Source organism: Sciurus carolinensis, chromosome 5 (genome assembly GCF_902686445.1).
Source record: "Sciurus carolinensis chromosome 5, mSciCar1.2, whole genome shotgun sequence".
Lineage (NCBI taxonomy): Eukaryota > Metazoa > Chordata > Mammalia > Rodentia > Sciuridae > Sciurus > Sciurus carolinensis.
Window position 1 is genome coordinate 12,393,019 of NC_062217.1, and position 18,305 is coordinate 12,411,323.

At 38.5% G+C, this 18,305-nt stretch overlaps 1 protein-coding gene across 1 annotated transcript in view; it reads left to right on the forward strand.

Annotated features, from left to right (window-relative positions):
- The window catches only part of Slc15a1 (solute carrier family 15 member 1), a 51,382-nt gene that overhangs the window by 30,982 nt on the left and 2,095 nt on the right, over positions 1-18,305 (forward strand). Inside the window, exons 17-22 of the mRNA XM_047553064.1 lie at positions 263-409; positions 1,249-1,298; positions 15,514-15,621; positions 15,723-15,831; positions 16,842-16,985; positions 18,065-18,172. Coding sequence (XP_047409020.1) covers positions 263-409; positions 1,249-1,298; positions 15,514-15,621; positions 15,723-15,831; positions 16,842-16,985; positions 18,065-18,172 — 666 coding nt within the window. The remainder of the gene's footprint in view (positions 1-262; positions 410-1,248; positions 1,299-15,513; positions 15,622-15,722; positions 15,832-16,841; positions 16,986-18,064; positions 18,173-18,305) is intronic.

An 18,305-nucleotide genomic window follows, 5' to 3' on the forward strand; every position in this document is an offset into this window, starting at 1 on the left:
AGCATTTATTTTCAGAAAACAAAAGTAAAATACTTGATGAAAAGTAGAATCTTGTAGTAATACTAATAAAACTCCATGAGAGTCCATGCAGGCAGGTACAAGGCTAAGAGAAATAAATGTCAGTTCTCCACGGGGCATTTTCGATGTGTGTGAACTTGAACTTGGAAAGTTGGCGTGTCAAATAACATGTTCTCACAAAGTTTGAATGTGTATTGCAGCACTGGACTCTGCTATTAACTCTGGCTCCTCCCTCCTTCCTCAGACAAACGACTTTATGTCTTTTGATGTAAACAAACTGACAAGCATCAACATTTCTTCAGATGGGTCACCGGTCTCTACAGTAACTCAGGACTTTGAGAAGGGTCATCGCTACACCCTTCTAGTGTGGGCACCCAGTCAGTACCAAGTGGTGAGTCCTTGACCCCGAGGCTAGCCCTTAGCCACCTGTGATACTGGGCACATGACTTGTTATTGGTGTGACTTTGTTTAACCTCTGGTAGAATGATATTAGATAATCCTCAGTTCCTACCCTCTTCAAGAACAAGTTATTTGACTTCCTGTAACAATTTGGTGGACAGGAAGGGCTAATATCAATTCAGTTTTTTAAAAAGCTCTGGGCATGGTTTGATGTGTATGTGTGCACATGTGTGTGTGCTGTGTATGCTCATGTGCAGTTGTGTGTGTGTGTCAGGCACAGTACGTGGGTGCATTCTCAGGGTCTTTTTGAGACGAAGTTTGAAATATACCTTTAATTTCAGTGATTTTTAAAAATGTGTGCTGAATTAGAGTAGTCTCAAAAAAATAGAGTGGGTATGTCATGTACAAGCAATAAAATCCGAACAAAGTGTTTGATAAGAAAATGGAGACACCCACACCTACCACTGAGCTCGCAGGGAGGCGGGCACGTGACCTGTGGAGCCGCCGCGGGCCTTCTGCACAGGGTGTAAGTGAGCCTCCGCTAAACTGCAGCCTCGACTAACTTCCTTGGTCATCTGCTTAGTTAGGGAGCTGTTGAGTGGCTCAGTCTAAATCCTTGGGGAGGGGTGTTCTTTGGCACCACGGGCAGCGCAGGATCAAGACTGGTCGAGGCTCCTGTTAGCCTGGGAGATGGCAGGCTGGAGCCGCCCCGTGCCCACTGTGCCTCAGCTCCCGGGTGGGGGGCAGAGTCCCTGTCCTCAAGGCCTAAGTGCTCACTGAGCTTATTCTAAGGGAGCAGAGCTGGAAGTGCTTTTCTGTTTTCTCTCTCAGGTGAAGGATGAGCTCATCAAGAAGCCAGAAAAGGGAGAAAATGGAATCAGGTATGAGCAGGTTTTACTTTCTTTCTTTTTTGTTTTTTTAAAATAGCTTTCATTTTTTAAAAGTTAACATGTACATTACAGGAAAGACAAAAACACAAGCAAAGAGCAAAGCCACCCAGTCACCAGACACTTAGTTGGACCAGTCCCTGCAGGCCATGCTTGAGGAAAAGCATGAAACGCATTCGCGTTTTGCGTGACTGAGATCGTAGTGGGTATTGTGCTTTTGAACACATTATAAGCATTCATCAATTCAAAATCCCAACGCTGCACGAGTCTCTTTGATAACCAAGAGTACACTGTATCAACTCAATTTGTTAGAAAAAAATTATAATCCTGCCTTTCTTGGGGACTGGTGTATTTCTTTAAAACTTGAGTTCTAGCAGCTTCTGATGGAAGTGATGCATACCCATAGTGAAGCCCAGCTACAACCAGATAGAAAGGGAAAGATAGGGTTTCTTCCAAGAGTTTAAGGCCAGTTCAACACGCAGTCTTAGACATCAGTCAACATCACAGCCACATCAATGTTCATAGCAGCTCAAATCACAATAGCCAAACTATAGTCAACCTAGGTGCCCTTCAACAGATGAATGGATAAAGAAAATGTGGCCTATATACACAATGGAATATTACTCAGTCATAAAGAAGAATGAAATTATGGCATTTGCAGGTAAATGGATGGAACTGGAGACTATCATGCTAAGCAAAATAAGCCAATCCCAAAAAACCAAAAGCCGAATGACTCTCTGAGAAGAGGATGCTAACACACAATAAGGGGAGGTGGGAAGAATAGAATTTCATTGGATTAGACAAAAGGGGAGGAAGTGAAGGGAGTGGGGAGGGGAAAAGGAAAGACAGTGGAATGAATTAGACATCACTTTCCTGTGTTCACAAATGTCTCCACTACCAGTGAAACTGCACATTATGCACAACCATAAGAATGAGGTCCTAATTAGAATAAGTCACATTCCATGTACATATGTCAAAATATACTCTGCTGTCATATATATATCTAAAAAAAACCAAATTTTAAAAATCAACATCAATGTGTCAAAATGCATTCTACTGTCATGTATAACCAATTAGAACAAATTTTTAAAAATCAGTCAACATAATCATCTTAAAAAACTAAAGAGGAAAATCCACACCATCTTATCAATTGATGCAGAAAAACCATTTGATAAAATTCATAGTCCATTCATGATTTTTAAAAAATCTCAGCCTACTAGGAATAGGAAACAACTTTCTTACCCTTACAAAGGACACCTGCAAAACATCAAGTATGTCGCGCTTCCTAGTGAAAGTCTTAATACTCTCCCTAAGGTCAGGAACAAGGATAGTTTCACTCTCCCCACTCCCATCTAACATCCTTCTGGGTGAGCAATGAGACAAGAAAGAGAAGTAAAACCATTTAGATTGGAGAGGAAGAAATAAAGCTACTCCTGCTCACAGTTGACAACTGTCTACATTAGAAAGTCCTCAGGACTCGAGCAAAAAGCTCATAAAATCAATATGTGAGTTTAGAAGTTCACAGGACAACAACAAAAATTCCCATTACAAAATGAAAATTGGAAACTGAACTTTAAAAACCATATCATTTATTATATCCCCCCAAGTATGAAATACTTAAATATAAATCTAACAAGTCCTGTGCAGCATTCGAGTGCTGAAAACTACAGAATGCTTAGGAAAGAAACCAGGGAGGAGCAACATTAATGGAGAGACACACTGTGTTCAACCTTGTAAGACTCAAAATAGAAAAGATGGCAACCCTCCCCAACTGAGCACCATAGGTGTAGTGTAATCCCTATCAAAATCATGGCGTTGTTTATATAAACATAAACAAGATGATTAAAAAATTATATGGAAAACCAAAGGAACTAAAATAGCCAAAATAGTTTTTTTTTTTAAGTTTCACTGCTCACACCACTACTAATTTTAAGACTACATAAAGTTATAGAAATCAAAACAGAATGGTATTGAAAAAGAAATAGAGTGATAGATCAATGGAATAGTCCAGAAATAAACCCACACAGTATAGCCAACTGCTTTTTGCCAAAAGTGCAAAGATAATTATATGGATTAAAGAAAGTCTTTTCAACAGATGGAACTGAAACATTTGGCCATTCATATGTAAAAAATGAACTAAATCTCATGTCTTACACAAATTCTTGTAGAAAAAATATATAAACATTCTTACACATCATATATGCAAGTCGGCTCAAAATTGATTAAGGATGCATATTAAAATGCAAAGCTACAAAATGTATGCAAGAATCATTAAAATCTTTATGGCATTGGGTTCTTAGATGTCAAACCAAAAATACAAATCCATAGAATAAAAATTTGATAAATTAGGCTTCATTGAAACTAAAAATGTTCTGCAATCTCACTATTTTAAAAATTTTGGTGAAACCCAATTTATTTATTTATTCATCTATCTATCTATTTATTTATTTATTATTAGAGCTTCATAGTTATACACAGTAGTTGGGTTCATCCCAACAAACTTATACATGCATGGACGTCTATTTCAGTTCTTGATTTGCCCCCTTTCCCCTCCTGTCCTCCCTCGCCTCTCTCATTCTCCTTCCTCTGTTCTACTGGACTTCCTTTTGCTTCTCTATTAATTTATATTTGAGTGGTTCTTTATGTTATCCTATTCTTCCCTCCTCCTTTCCTTTATTTTCCACATAGGAAAGAAAACATGTGACCTTTGAGTTTCTGAGTTTGCCTTATTTCACTTAGCATGAGATTCTCCATTTCTGTCCAATTTACCAGCAAATGCCATAATTTCATTCTTTTGTCTGAGTACAATTCCATTGTGTGTGTGCGTGTGTGTGTGTATGTGTGGGTGTATCACAATTCCTTAATCCATTCATCTACTGACAAACATCTGGATTGAGTCCATAATTTAACTGTTGTGAATTGTGCTGCTATTAACATTCATGTGGACATGTTGCTGTAGCATACTGATTTTAGATATTTTGGGAAAACATTAAGGAGTTGGATGGCTGAGTCATATGGTGGTTCCATTCCTAGTTTTTTGGGGAATCTCTATACTACTTTCCAGAGTGGTTGTATTGGTCTACAATCCTACCAACGATGTACAAGTGTACCTTTTCTTCCCCACAACCTTGCCAGCATTTATTATTGTTTGTATTCTTGATCATTGCAATTCAGACTGGATTGAGATTAAATCTTAGTGTAGTTTTGTTCTGAATTTCCCTGCTTGCTAGACAGGTTGAACATTTTTTTATATATTTGTTGGCTATTTGCGTTTCTTATTTTGAGAAGTTTCTGTTTAGTTCTTTTGCCCATTTATTGATTGGATTATTTGGGTTTTTGCTGTTAAGTTTTTTGAGTTCTTTGTATATTCTGGATGTTAATTCCCTATCAGAGGAGTAACTGGCCAAGATTTTTTCCCATTCTGTAGGATCTCTCTTCACACTATTAATCATTTCCTATGCTGTACAGAAGCTTTTTAATTTGATGGCATTCCACTTATTGATTCTTAGTTTTATTTCTTGTGCTTTTGGCGATCTTGTTAAGGAAGTCGGTGCCCGCATCTGTATGATGGAGTGTTGACCCAATGTTTTATTCTAGCAATTGCGAAGTTTCTGGCCTAATTCCTAAGTCTTTGATTCATTTCAACCTGAGTTCTGTGCAAGGTGAGAGATAGGAGTCCAGTTTCATTTTTCTACATATAGCTATCCAGTTTTCCCAGCACCATTTGTTTAAAAGGCTGTCTTTTCTCCAAAACAAATTTTGGCACTTGTCAAATATCAGCAGCTTATTGGCATATGGATTTGTCTGTCTTTTATTCTGTTCCATTAGTCTTCATGTCTATTTTGATGCTAATTCCACACTATTTTTGTTACTACAACTCTATAGTGTAAATTCAGATCATGTATTGTGATGCCTCTTGCTTCACTTTACTTGCTTAGTATTGCTTTGGCTATTCTGAGTCTCTTATTCTTATAAAGGAATTTAAGAATCTTTTTTTAATTCTGTGAAGAGTGTCATTGGTATTTTGATGGGGATTGCATTGAATATATGTATTGCTTTTGGTAGTATGGCCATTTTGACAATATTGATTCTGCCTATCCAAGAACATGGGATGTCTTTCTATCTTCTCAGGTCTTCTTCAATTTCTTTCTTTGATGTTCTATAATTTTCATTGTAGAAAAGCATTTCCTTTAAAATTGTCTTGTTCCAGATTTTAAAGGAAATGCTTTTAGTTTTTTCTGTATTTAATATGATGTTGTTTATGTTTGTCATAAACAGCCTTTATGATAGTGAGGTAAGTTCCTTTGATCCCTAGTTTCTCCAGTGTTTTTAACATCAACGGGTGTTAAATTTTATCAAAGTCTTTTTCTTCATCTTTTGATATGATCATGTGACTTTTGTTCTTAATTCATTTTAAGTGGTGAATTACATTTTTTGATTTGCATAAATTGAACCAACCTTGCATCCCTGGAATGAAATTCACTTGATTATAGTGGTATTATCATTTTGATGTATTTTTGAATGCAGTTTGCTAATATCGTTTAAGGATTTTTGCATCTATGTTCATCAGGGATATTGGGCTATAGTTTTCTTTCCTTGATGTGTCTTTGTCTGGTTTTGGTATCAGGGTTATACTGACTTCATAAAATGTATTTGGAAGTGTTCCCTTCCTGTCAATTTCATAGACTAATTTGAGAAAGACTTGTATTACTTTTTTTGTAAAGATCTGGTAGAACTCAGCTGAGAATCTGTCAGGTTCTGTACTTTTCATTTTTGGAAGACTTTTAATTGCTGTTTTAATTTCATTACTTGATATTGATCTATTTAGGTTTTCTGTATCTTTTCTGATTCAATTTAGACAGGTCGTGTGTGTCTAAAACTTTGTCAACGTATTTCATATTTTCCAGTTTATTGGAGTGTAAATTTTCAAAATAGGTTCTGATAATCCTCTGGATTTCAAAAGGATCTGTGGTGATATCTCCTTTTTCATCTCTGATCTTGTTGATTTCCGTCTTCTCACTCTTTCTTTTGGTTAGTTTGCCTGAGGGTTTGTCAATCTTATTTATCTTTTAAAGAACCAACTTTTTGTTGCATTGATCCTGTGTATTGTTTTCTTATTACCAATTTTGTTGATTCCAGCTCTAAATTATTTCCTGTTTTCTACTGGTTTGGGGTGGGGGTTAGTTTATTCTTTTTCTAAGGCCTTAGAGTGGAACATAACCATATTTATTTTAAATCTCTCTAATTCTTTAATGTAGGCACTCCATGCTATAAATTTTCCTTTAGAATTGCTCTCACACTGTCCCAGATACTTTGATATGCTGTACTTTGTTCCTGTTCATTTCTAAGAATTTCTTGGGGGCTGGGGTGATAGCTCAGTCGGTAGAGTGCTTGCCTTGTAAGCACAAGGCCCTGGGTTTGATCCCCAGCACCCAAAAAAAAAAAAAAAAAAAAAAAAAAAATTCTAAGAATTTCTTGATTTCTATTCTTATTTCTTCTTTGATCCATTCTTCATTTAAAAGAATATTGTTCAATCTCCATGTATTTATGTGGTTTCTATTATTTTTCTTGCTGTTGATTTCTAGCTTCATTCCATTATGATCTGATAGGATACATGGAATTATATCAATTTTTTGTATTTGCTAAGATTTGCTTTGTGGCCTAGAATATGATCTATTTTGGGAAAAGTTCCATGCACAGCTGAGAAGAAGACAGATTCAGCTGTTTTGGCATAGAATATTCTACCGATATCCACTAGGTTCATTTGAATTTCAGTGTTATTTAGGTTGGAGATATCTTCATTGAATTTATGTTTTGATAACCTGTCTATTGCTAATAAGGTCTATTAAAATCACCCAGTATTATTGTGTTAGGGACAATGTGGAATTTAGTGTCATGGAGTATTTTTTTTTCTATGTAATTGAGTGTGTTGACATTTGGGGCATAAATGTTTACTGTCATTATATCATCTTGTTGGATTTTTCCCTTTACTAAGATGTAATGACCTTCTTTGTCTCTTTTGATTAATTTTTGCTTGAAATATACTTTGTCAGATATGAGAATAGCTACTCCTGCTTGTTTTTGTGGTCAATATGCATGGAATTTTTTGCCATCCTTTTACCTTCAGTCTGTACATGTCTTTGCCTGTAAGATGAATCTCTTGTAAACACATACAGTTGGATCTTGTTTTTTGATCCATTCTGCTAATTTTTGTCTCTTAGTTGGGAGTCAAGACCATTAACATTCAGTGTTAATATGGATATATGTTTGTAGTTTCCTGCATTTTGATTTTTTGCTCTTATTTTATCTTGTCTTGATTCTCATTTAGTGGATTATTGTTCTATTGAACTTCTTCTGTTTTGGAGCTTTGGGGATTGTTTTTTCATTCCTCTGTGTGCAGTTTATCTTTGAGTATTCTTTGTGATCCTGATGTGGTGCTCATGTGTTCTTTTAGTTTATTCTTGTTGTGGAAAGTTTTTATTTCCCCCTCAAATTTGAAACTGAGCTTTGCTGGGTATAGTAACCTTGACTGGCAATTGTTTTCTTTTAGGGCTTGGAATATCTCAGTCCAGCCTCTTCTTGATTTTAGTTTCTGAGCTGAGAATCAGAAGTGAGGCTTATATGTTTGCCTCTAAATGTGACTCGATGTTTCTCTCTTGTGGTGTTTAATATTCTTTCCTTATTTTTTATTTTAGGCATTTTGATTATGATATGTCTTGATGAGTTTCTCATTTGACTAAGTCTATTTGTGGATGTCTATCTCATTTCTGATATTGAAAAAGTTATCTCTAATTATCTCTTTGAAAATGTTCTTAACATCTTTAGTATGTATCTCCAGGTTCTCTTCTGTCCCAATAATTCTCAGGGTTTGGTCTTTAAATATTGTCCCAGAGTTCTTGTATATTCTGGTCATATTCTATAACTTTTCCCTTTATTACATTCTGTACTCAAGATCATACACCCCGTCTTCAAGGCCTGAAGTTCTGTTTTCAAGGGCTGAGGTTCTATATTCTATGCAATCTAGTCTATTAGTGAAGCCTTCAAGTGAGTTTTTAATTTGATTGATTGCGTCATTCATTTCTAGGAGTTCTCCTTGGTTTCTTTTCACTTTTTCTATTTCTTTATTAAAGTGGCCTTTCATCTCCTGTGTATGCTCTCAATTCTTTCCCTAGATCTCTCTTATTTGTTTTAGAACTTCTCTGTTTTTTATGTATGAGTAGATGCCAAGGGATGGGAACTGAAGTTTCTCTCTGTTCTTCCCTGGATCCTTGTTGTTGGTTTGGGGCTTTAGTCTCCTCACTTGTTTGAGCTGGAGTAATGTCAAGGAATGGATAGTTCAGTAGCAGAGTCTCTAATCTGTGAAATTTTAGTATCCATGCAGGTTCTAAATACCTTATGGAATGGGGTGAAATAAACAATTATAATATCTATTGTAAACAATATACAGCATTAAGTAAATACCCAGTTCCTGCTATGACCTATTCAACATTAATCACCACCAATAAACAGGAATGGTGAGTTCAGCAATTGTCAACAGTAAAAATAATAACTATGAACTAGATCTAACTTTAAAGTAAACAGCAAGTGTCAACTGTATCACTCACAGCAGTAATGAGTGCATCAGCTTTAACAGTAGGAGCAGGAGTTTTATAAACCAGTTAGTTCTGAAAGATGGTAAAAATACAATTAAGGGGAAAAGAAAATGTGATAAGAAGTTAAAAAAGAATTTACAATTTCAAAAAGTGAACAGAGAGTGCAGAAGAGATGTGGCAGGTGATGTTTACATGAAAGGTGGGGGAGAATAGAAGAAGCAAAGTATTGGGAGAGAGGGAGAGAGAACAATTAAATTTGGTCATTAGCAGGAAAAGATAAGAGAGAAAGAGAAACAAGAGAAATAAACAAATGAAAATAATACAAAACCAAACTATAATATACAATCCAAAAATACTGAACCCTCAAAAGACAATGCTAGGAAAAAATAATCACACTTAAAAATGCTAAGAATGAGAGAAAAAGAAACAAGTATATTTATATATGTCCCTGACCAATCAGCACAGCAAGAAAGCACAGCACAGAAAGAATAAAAGAAAAAATCTTAACGAGAAATGAAGGAAACATCTCCACTGAGCTGATCAAAATAGTTGACCAGATTGGGGGGCCACTGTCTGTGTTCAACAGTCTTTCTAATTCTTCTTGAGTAATATATGGATAGAAAGAGCAAGGGGTGGGGTTATTAACCCCTTCCTTTTTTAGTGTTTCTCTCTGAATACCAGTTGGAGTGGTCTAATATTAAAGCCATTTTGGCATAAGACTCAGCTTGCCTTCTTACCAGTATGAGGTGGCATGTGTTAGGACATACTGTCTGTTGGTGTTTTGTCCATTGGGACCAGTTGGATGACATCTGTTAACTTACTAATACAGAATTTACCTTACTTACTAATGCAGAAATTACCTTTTATGTTTCATCTCTCCTCATCTCCAGTTTGTTTCATATTGTGGATATTTATCATATTTATGTTCCTGTGTTTTCCACATACTAGGTTAAGTCTTAAAAAATAGAAAAAAAAGCAGTATTTACAATAGGGCATTATAAATATTGTTCATAATATCATAAAAGTGTGAGTGGTCTGAAAGAGAAGGAATGTATAACCTTGAAAACCTATCCCTTGGCTTCAAATCTTCCAAATGTCAAGATGAGCTGGAAAATCCTCTTACAGTCCCATGAAGGGCTCAGTGGTGCCCATCTCATTACCTTTCATCTGACCTGGGCTTTCTTGCACAGCTTTTGTTCTTTCCTGTAAGCATCTGCTCTGCGTCCCACTGAGGCACGGTCCTAGTAGGCTTTCCCCCGGTATGCCAGGTAAGTGCCTTCCTGCCTTGGATTCTGTGTCACCTTTCTTGGACTCCTTTCTTGTCTTGCTGCAGCCTATGCTCAAATATCTCACCACCAGAAGCTACAAGGTAAATTCAAGTCCCTCCATGCCTGAATGTGCCATTTTCTCTTCTCACACTTGGTTCCTTAGTTGGGCACCATTTTCTCCCAGAGTTTTGGAGGCTGACTTCTTTGGCTTCTTACCTGCTGGCACTTGCCTATACCAAAGAGAAAAAAAAAAAAAAATTGCATCTCCTGGTCTCTGTAATTGACTTTAACTTCTCATCAGGCTCTTTGTGCCTTCTTTCTCGATACTCCCAAAATTCCCTGCCGTGTAATTAACATGGGTGTAATTTTATTCATTTTACCAGCACAAGGTCCTTTCAATTTTTTGTTCCTTCCTTTATTTTCTTTGTTCTCTTCTATTTGAGTTTTCTAGGGCTGTCATGACAAAGTACCAACAACTGGGTGGCTTTTTTACATAGAAATTTATGTTCTAATAGTTCCTCTAGCTGGAAGTCCAAGGTGGAAGTGCCAACAGGGTTGGTTTCTTGTGACGCCTCTCTCCTCGGCTTGCAGAGGGCCATCTTTGTGCATCTTCATGTGGTCTTCCCTCTGTGCATGCCTGTGTCCTGCTCTGCTCTTCATATAAGGACAACAGTCATACTTGATTGAGGCCCACCCTGGTGACCTCATTTTATCTCTTTAAGGACCTTCTCTCTAAATAGTCACATTCTGAGGTACTGAGGTCTCGTGCTCCAATCTGGGAATTTGGGAGGGATACAACTCAGTCCACACACCTTCTTTCAGATCTTTGGAGCTGTCCTTCTGTCCTACCTACCTGCACAAATACATAGCTGCCCGCATAGATCTGGAAGGAAATACACTGACAATGGTCCCTGGTGCTTTCCTAAGCTCTGTATTTGATTCTGAGCCAGAAGCACCTCTGGGTTTTCATTTTTGCCTCAGACTGTGGTTTCCATTGCTTTGATTTCTTCAGAAATATCCTAATTTTGGAAACTTTGGAAAATTTAGATTGTGGTATCCTTTCTTGCTATGGTACTATGCTATAAAAACTTATTTTCAAAAATTGTCTTTGATGAAATCTTGGAAGTGAAGAGACACATGAGATTAGTAATACACTGAACCCACCATCACCTCAACCCATGTGATAAAAGATGACTCAGAAACCTCTTTCTATTGACTGAAAACATCAAATCCTTAATGGATCAAGGATGTTGTTATTTCAGTAATGCCCCAGAGACAACACATTAATAAAAGGAAGCCCTAGAAACCCAATGTGAGAAAATAACTGATAAATAGGACAACTTAAAGAATTTCAGCAAGTCAGACTTCTGAGTAATGTGAATTAAAGGAAGAACATACAAAAGTTCAAGCAAATAGAATCCTTTTGATTACATGTTATCAGTCATTTGAAAGACTTAATTGATTGCCTTCAATAGAAACGTTTAAATAAAATGGCAATACTTCAGTCAAAAACTAGTTGAGAATTTAATATTGATCTTCCTCATGCATTGTTAACATTACCCATTGATATATATTGTACACATCTGTTTTAGTCAGCTTTTTCCCTGCTGTAACTAAAAGACCTGACAAGAACAATTGAGCAGGAGGAAAAGTTTATTTGGAGGCTCACAGTTTCAGAAGTTTCAATCCATAGATAGCAGGCTCTTCCTCAGGGCTCAAGGTGAGGCAGAAAATCATGAAGGAAGAGTGTGGTGGAGGGAAGCAGCTCACATGATGATCAGAAAGCAGAAAGAGACTCCACTTGCTAGATACAAACTATATACCCTATAGGCACACCCCCAAGACCCACCTCCTCCAGCCACACCCTACCCACCTTCAGTTACCACTCAGCCGATCTCATCAGGGGATTAATTCATTGATTGGGTTAAGGCTCTCATAGCCCAATCATTTCTCTTCTAAACCTACTTCATTGTGTCACATATGAACTTTTAGGGGACACTTAATATCTAAACCATAACATTCCACTCCTGGCCCCAAAAAACTCATGCTCATCTCACAATGCAAAATACATTTAGTCTATTTCCAGGAGTCCCCATAGTCTCAATCATTCAAGATTTCCCTAAAGTTCAAGCCCAAGCCTCCTTTGAGACTCAGGGAAAGCTTGCATCGTGAGATCCTCTAAAAAATCAAAAGCAATTTACAAGTATCCAATATATAAAGGGGCAGAGTAAACATTTCCATTCACAAAAATATGGGCACAGAAAGAAGGGATAGGACCAAAACAAGACTGAAATCCAGCTGAGCAAACAAGTCTGATAGCGCCACATCTGGCACTTGGGGCACATGGCATCATGAGGTTCCGTCCAAAGAGCTTCTGTCACTCCACTCTGTGGCCTTGTTGGTTGCAGCCCACATGGCCTTTCTTTTGGATGATCTCAGCTCAATTCCTGCAGCCTTCCTCAGCAGACATTCCATAGTACTGGCATTTCTTAATCTTGGAGTTCTCCACTGTAGCTCTGGCTTCCTCCTCTCATCTCTATGCATTGCCCTCTCAAGGGGTGCCCACAGGAACTCCGACCCTGCTGCACTTTGCCAGGCCTCCCAGACCTTCCTTTGAAATCTTCGTGGAAGCCTCTGTGACCTCCTAACTCCTGCATCCTGTAATCCTGCAGATCCAGCACCAAATGGTTCCCACCAAGGTCTGCAGCCATCTTGAGCAGTGACCAAACCTCCAGGGACCAAGGCTGTAGCAGCCTCTGAGTGCCTGGGTGGCTGAGCATATTGAAAAAACTTCCTAGGCCTTCTCATGCAAGAAGGGTGCCCCACTGGTCTCTTCTCAAGGGAATTTTTACTTTTAATTCCTTGAGTCTGAGATGGAGATGATCTTGCCAATTCCTGAGATACCCTCAAGCCATTTTTCTTATTGTCTCTGGGCAAAGTCTTCAGCATTTCTTTAGTGGCAATAATGTCTTTAATAATAGTAACTTTCTTAGCCCCAGTTTTACTCTCACCTTTCAAGTTCAAGTTTTTCAAATCTTTCTGCTCTGCTTTCTGCTCCTGCACAATAAATTTGACTAAAAGCCACCAGCAATGTCCGTGCCACTGCCTGAATGCTATGCTGTCTAGAAATTTCTTCTATCTGATTAAAAAGTCCATTGCTCTTAAAATAAGCCTCACAGAAAGTTTCAGGACACAGGCAAAATGCAGACTTCTCAGCCAGAACACAACACAAATGGCCTCCAATTCAACTACCAATAGTGTTCTATTTTTCCTCTAAATCATCTGGAGCCCTGTCTTCACTGTCTGTAGTCCTGTTGGCATTCTGGTCTTCTGAACTCCCATCAGAATAGGCCATTAAGGTCCACTTACAACAATCTAAAACATTTCCAGCCTGCAGTGCTAAACATCTCAAAATTCCTCCTCCAAATTCCAAAAATCTCCAAAAGCTTCTGAACCACATGGTCAGATTAGTTACAGCAACAACCCCACTTCTTAGTACCAATTTCTGTTTTAGTCAGTTTTTTTACTGCTGTGACTAAAAGACCTGACAAGAACAATTTAGAGGAAGAAAAGTTTATCTGGGGGCCCACAGTTTCAGAGGTTTCAGTTCATAGACAGCCAGCTCCATTCCTCAGGGATCCGGGTAAAGCTGAACATCATGGTGGAACAGTGTGGTGGAGGAAAGTGGCTCACATGATGACCAAGAAGAAGATATAAAATATATACCACTAACCACCAGATATAAAATATATACCCTAAGGCATGCCCCCAATGTCCATTTCCTCCAGCTGCACCCTCCCTGCCTTCAGTTACCACTCAGTTGATCCCATCAGGGGATCAATTCACTTGACTCATGAGTTAAGACTCTCAAAATCTAATCATTTCTCCTCTAAACCTTCTTTCTTTGTCTTATACATGAGCTTTTGGGGATACCTAATATCTAAACCATAATAGTATCCATAAACAATGTTGTTGGTATATTTTTAAGCTTAATGTGATATAAAAGTTATGTCCTGTGTATGTTATTCTATAATATTATAGAGATTATAAAATATATTTTAATATTTATTCATATTGATATATACATCTCTTATCCATTCACTTTATCACTGTAGAGTATTCCACTGCATCGATATACCACAATTTACTTATTATTCTTCTCTTCAACTTTCCAAACAATACTACAATCCACATTCTTACCTGTTTCTTTGCCCAAATGTAGGAAGTTTCTCTGTGCCAGTGATCTTTAAACTTTTGATCACTTTTAATAAAAATATTTTGAGCATGAGACCACCACATATGAATATGATATCCTTTATAAATTACATATATAAACTACTGTATTGAATTAATATGTGTCACAAAGCTGATGAAACTTGGTCACATATTTTAGGAATATAAAGGTCAAGTTGTTCTTTTTAGTACTTAGATGTACACACCATTATTACTTTTTCTTCAAATTGGATAATCTGCTATAAACCTTCACTCACCTGTTTGGTAGGAAAAAATGAACTGGTCTTATTTGGGCAACATCCACCTCATTCCTAGAGTGGTACAAGAATTTCAGGGTCTTGTACAGCCCGGAACATCTCAGAAAATGATCTCTAATCCCCTGTTCTTGCTGTTCACCACCCATCTGGTCCCAGGAAGGCAGACAGCTCACCTGGTTCCACCTGAGGCTGAGGCAGGGGGACTTGGGGCCTGGCCCAGGCTCATTGGTTGTTCCACTCCTGCAGGGTGCTGCTTACTGTGCCTCCAGAGTCACATGGGTCAGTTCCTTTTGAGAGAAATTACTTAAAACTGTCTCTTTTTAGTGGGTTGGCCCTGTTCTTTCTCTCTAAGCCTTGTGACCCTCCCCTGCCACAGGTTCCTGGAGGTAAAAGAAATAACAAGTCTTTCTCCCCTGCTTCCAGAAGAATCCCTCTTGGGGCTGTGTTCTAGGTACTGGGCAAGTTCTGTTTTGGGTCCTTCACTTCTTTTAACTAACACTTCTGAAGCAAGGAACACAGAAGCCTTTTCCTTCTGGAAAGGGAAGGACTCAGTCTCTATCTCAGTGCCTCCTCAGTATCCCCAAATGTCAGTAGACCAGGTAATACTTACAAAGTATTTAGAACAGCACCCGACATGTATAAACAGTGTTAAAGCAATTTTCCCAGGGTTGTTGTCATGAGTGGGCAAGCAAGGGCAAGCTAGTGTTGCTAAACCATCTGTCTTTGGACTTCAGGGATTTTCTGTAAGCATCTTCATGTCCTTCAAAAAAGGGTCCTAGCCCAATGCCAGATGCATGTCCTATGACCTACAGTAAATTGCTATGTGGTTCAGTTACAAGACCATGGTTTTCTGTTTCAGATTTGTGAATACTTTTAATGAGATGATCAACATCACAATGGATGGCAAAGTTTTTGAAAACATCACCAGTCACAACGCCAGCAAATACCAGTTTTTCCCTTCTGGCATGTAAGTTATCTATTGACACTTGGTTCCAGATGCACATGTGTTGTCTTTTTTGAGACTTTTAATACCAAGAACATTAACTACACTATTTTTCCTTTTCCTAGAAAAACCTTCACAGTAAGCTCAGTAGAGATTTCACAACAGTGTCCACGTGCTTTTGAAACTTCCTACCTTGAATTTGGTAGTGCTTATACGTATGTGATCAAAAGGGAGGTTAGTAATGTCTAATATTAACTGGGCTGTAGAAGGTTGCCCTGTTGTTTTAGGTTTTGAAGATTTTCTTTTTTTTTTTTTTCTTAAATGCACAGTAGAGTGGCGTCTGTTTAAGTGTTAACTGTTGTGGGGTTTTGTCCAACAAGCCTGAAATTTATATTTTGAAATAAATGACAGTTTTTTTTTTCTTAAAAAAAAAAAGGGAGTTTAGTAACTCATTCCATCATATCAGAAGTTCTATTCACACTGTGCCAATGTGACTCTTCACAGTGAGGACATTCTCTTAATTTAACGAGAGGAATATTAAGATTTGTATTGTAAATGGGCTTATAATTAATTATTTATTTAATTAATTATTGACTTAAGATACCCATTAGAAGAGAACCCTCAGACTGACTTACACTCACTACAAGTTCTCATTGACCAGTATCCATTACTTCCTTATATACTACTACTACTACTATTATTATTATTATTATTATTATTATTACTTTTGCCTGGGAGTTGAACCCAAGGTCTCAAACATGCTAGTTGCTAGGCAAGCTCTCTACCACTGAGCTACATCCTCAGCTCTTTTTATTTTTCTCATTTTGAGATGGTCTTGCTATATTGCCCAGGCTGGCCTTGAACTCACGATCCTCCTGCCTCAGTCTACTGAGTAGCTGGGATTACAGGCGAGAACCACCACACCCAGGTCCTTACAGATTATTAACATGGACTTGAGGAACATATAGTTCAGAGGGATGGCATTGTTTTAAACAAAGTTGATTTCCAATCTCCTGTCTCATTTAAAAGGAAAATACTAGTGAATATATCCATTCCCACCGAGGCCACCCCACACAAATATAAAAAGCAGCATTGCACCTGCACATTTAAAACGTGCACTTACTCCATAAATTGCTTGATGGAACTCCTGAAGTTCGAGCTCAGTTTGCCTGTGGGAACAACTCTTATTCTAGAAGCTACCTTGACTTCAGTTTCAGCTTCCTGCTTTTGCCTTCATGGTTTAGGAAAACGGCTGCCCCACACCAGAGAAGTTCGAGGACATTCCACCCAACACAGTCAACATGGCGCTGCAGATTCCCCAGTATTTCCTTCTCACCTGCGGCGAGGTGGTCTTCTCTGTAACGGGACTGGAGTTCTCATATTCCCAGGTTTCTTGTTCATTGTCTTTGCCACCCACCCCCTGATCTCCCCACCCCTGGCTTCATAAAATGCTGCTGGGACTTGATTTAAATCTGGAATAGCTGTATGTTTGTAGTTTTTAAAAATTCTAGAAAGAATTATGGTATTTTCCACAGATTAAGGTCTTTGAGATTGACAAGGGCGTCCCCGATTAAGAACAGCACACTGTAAACTTTTGAGCTGTGTCCGTTGTGTGTCTGAATTCCCACGGTCACACTAGAAGTTAGAGTCCTAAGTAGGAAAAACAGTATTCATGACTCCTACCAGGATCATGATGGTAGGTTCTACATTTTGAAATAAGCTAATGCTACTAACTATTCATACAAGTGTTCATTTATAGGTCTGTGTCCTCGGTGTATTTAAGATTCAGTTGAGGTCTCTTTGTGACTCCCAGTGAAAACATCAGATAAGACCTAGCTTTTTGAAGTTTTAAAATATTACTTTTAAGCATATTAGACAAATGACGCAAATTTTGTTGATCTGCACATTAGATCTTAGTGTCTGAACTACTTTAAAACTGCAGTTATAGTCATTGTAACCCATGATTTCTAGTGCCTTCTATTTGTATAGTAAAGACCATAACTGTGAGTTGAATAATTCCTTTCTTTGATGACCTCAGAGTCTAACAAAGGAGATGACCATAATATAGGTGACGAGACTTTGAAGACAGGTTTCAGTGACGTGGTAGAGGAGCCACCAAGAGCAAGCTTGTATCCCCGAGAGCAGCCTCCATTTGTGGGGAGACGTGCCATGGGTGGCTTTGTTTGGAAGCTCTCCTGCAGAAATTGAATCAGCTCACCTGTTGCTCTGTCCATTTGACTAGGAGGAGCACTGTGCGAGTGTGTGGACAGGGAAGCACAGGGCTTCGTGTGTGTTCCTGCAGGGGGTGGTTGGGTGCCTCGTCACCCATTTGTGTGTAAACAAAGTGAGCTGACCTTTAATATGCACTTCCAGGGTAGGAAGACGGCCCAAGGAAGCAACCCAGTGAGCCGGGTTCTGCTCCGAGGCTGAGACCCAGACTGAGATGCACTTTCCTTTGTTTCCTCAGGCTCCTTCCAACATGAAGTCGGTGCTGCAGGCGGGATGGCTGCTGACAGTGGCTGTTGGCAACATCATTGTGCTCATCGTGGCAGGAGTGGGCCAGTTCAGTCAACAGGTACGGGTCGGGAAAGGACAGGGTTGTGCCTCTGCCTCGTCTGTTAATAGTCATCACCAAGCCCTTCCCAGCCTCCGGTAAATACATGGTCATGGCTGATGCTTGGATCCAACGCCAGACTGGCCAGGTAGGG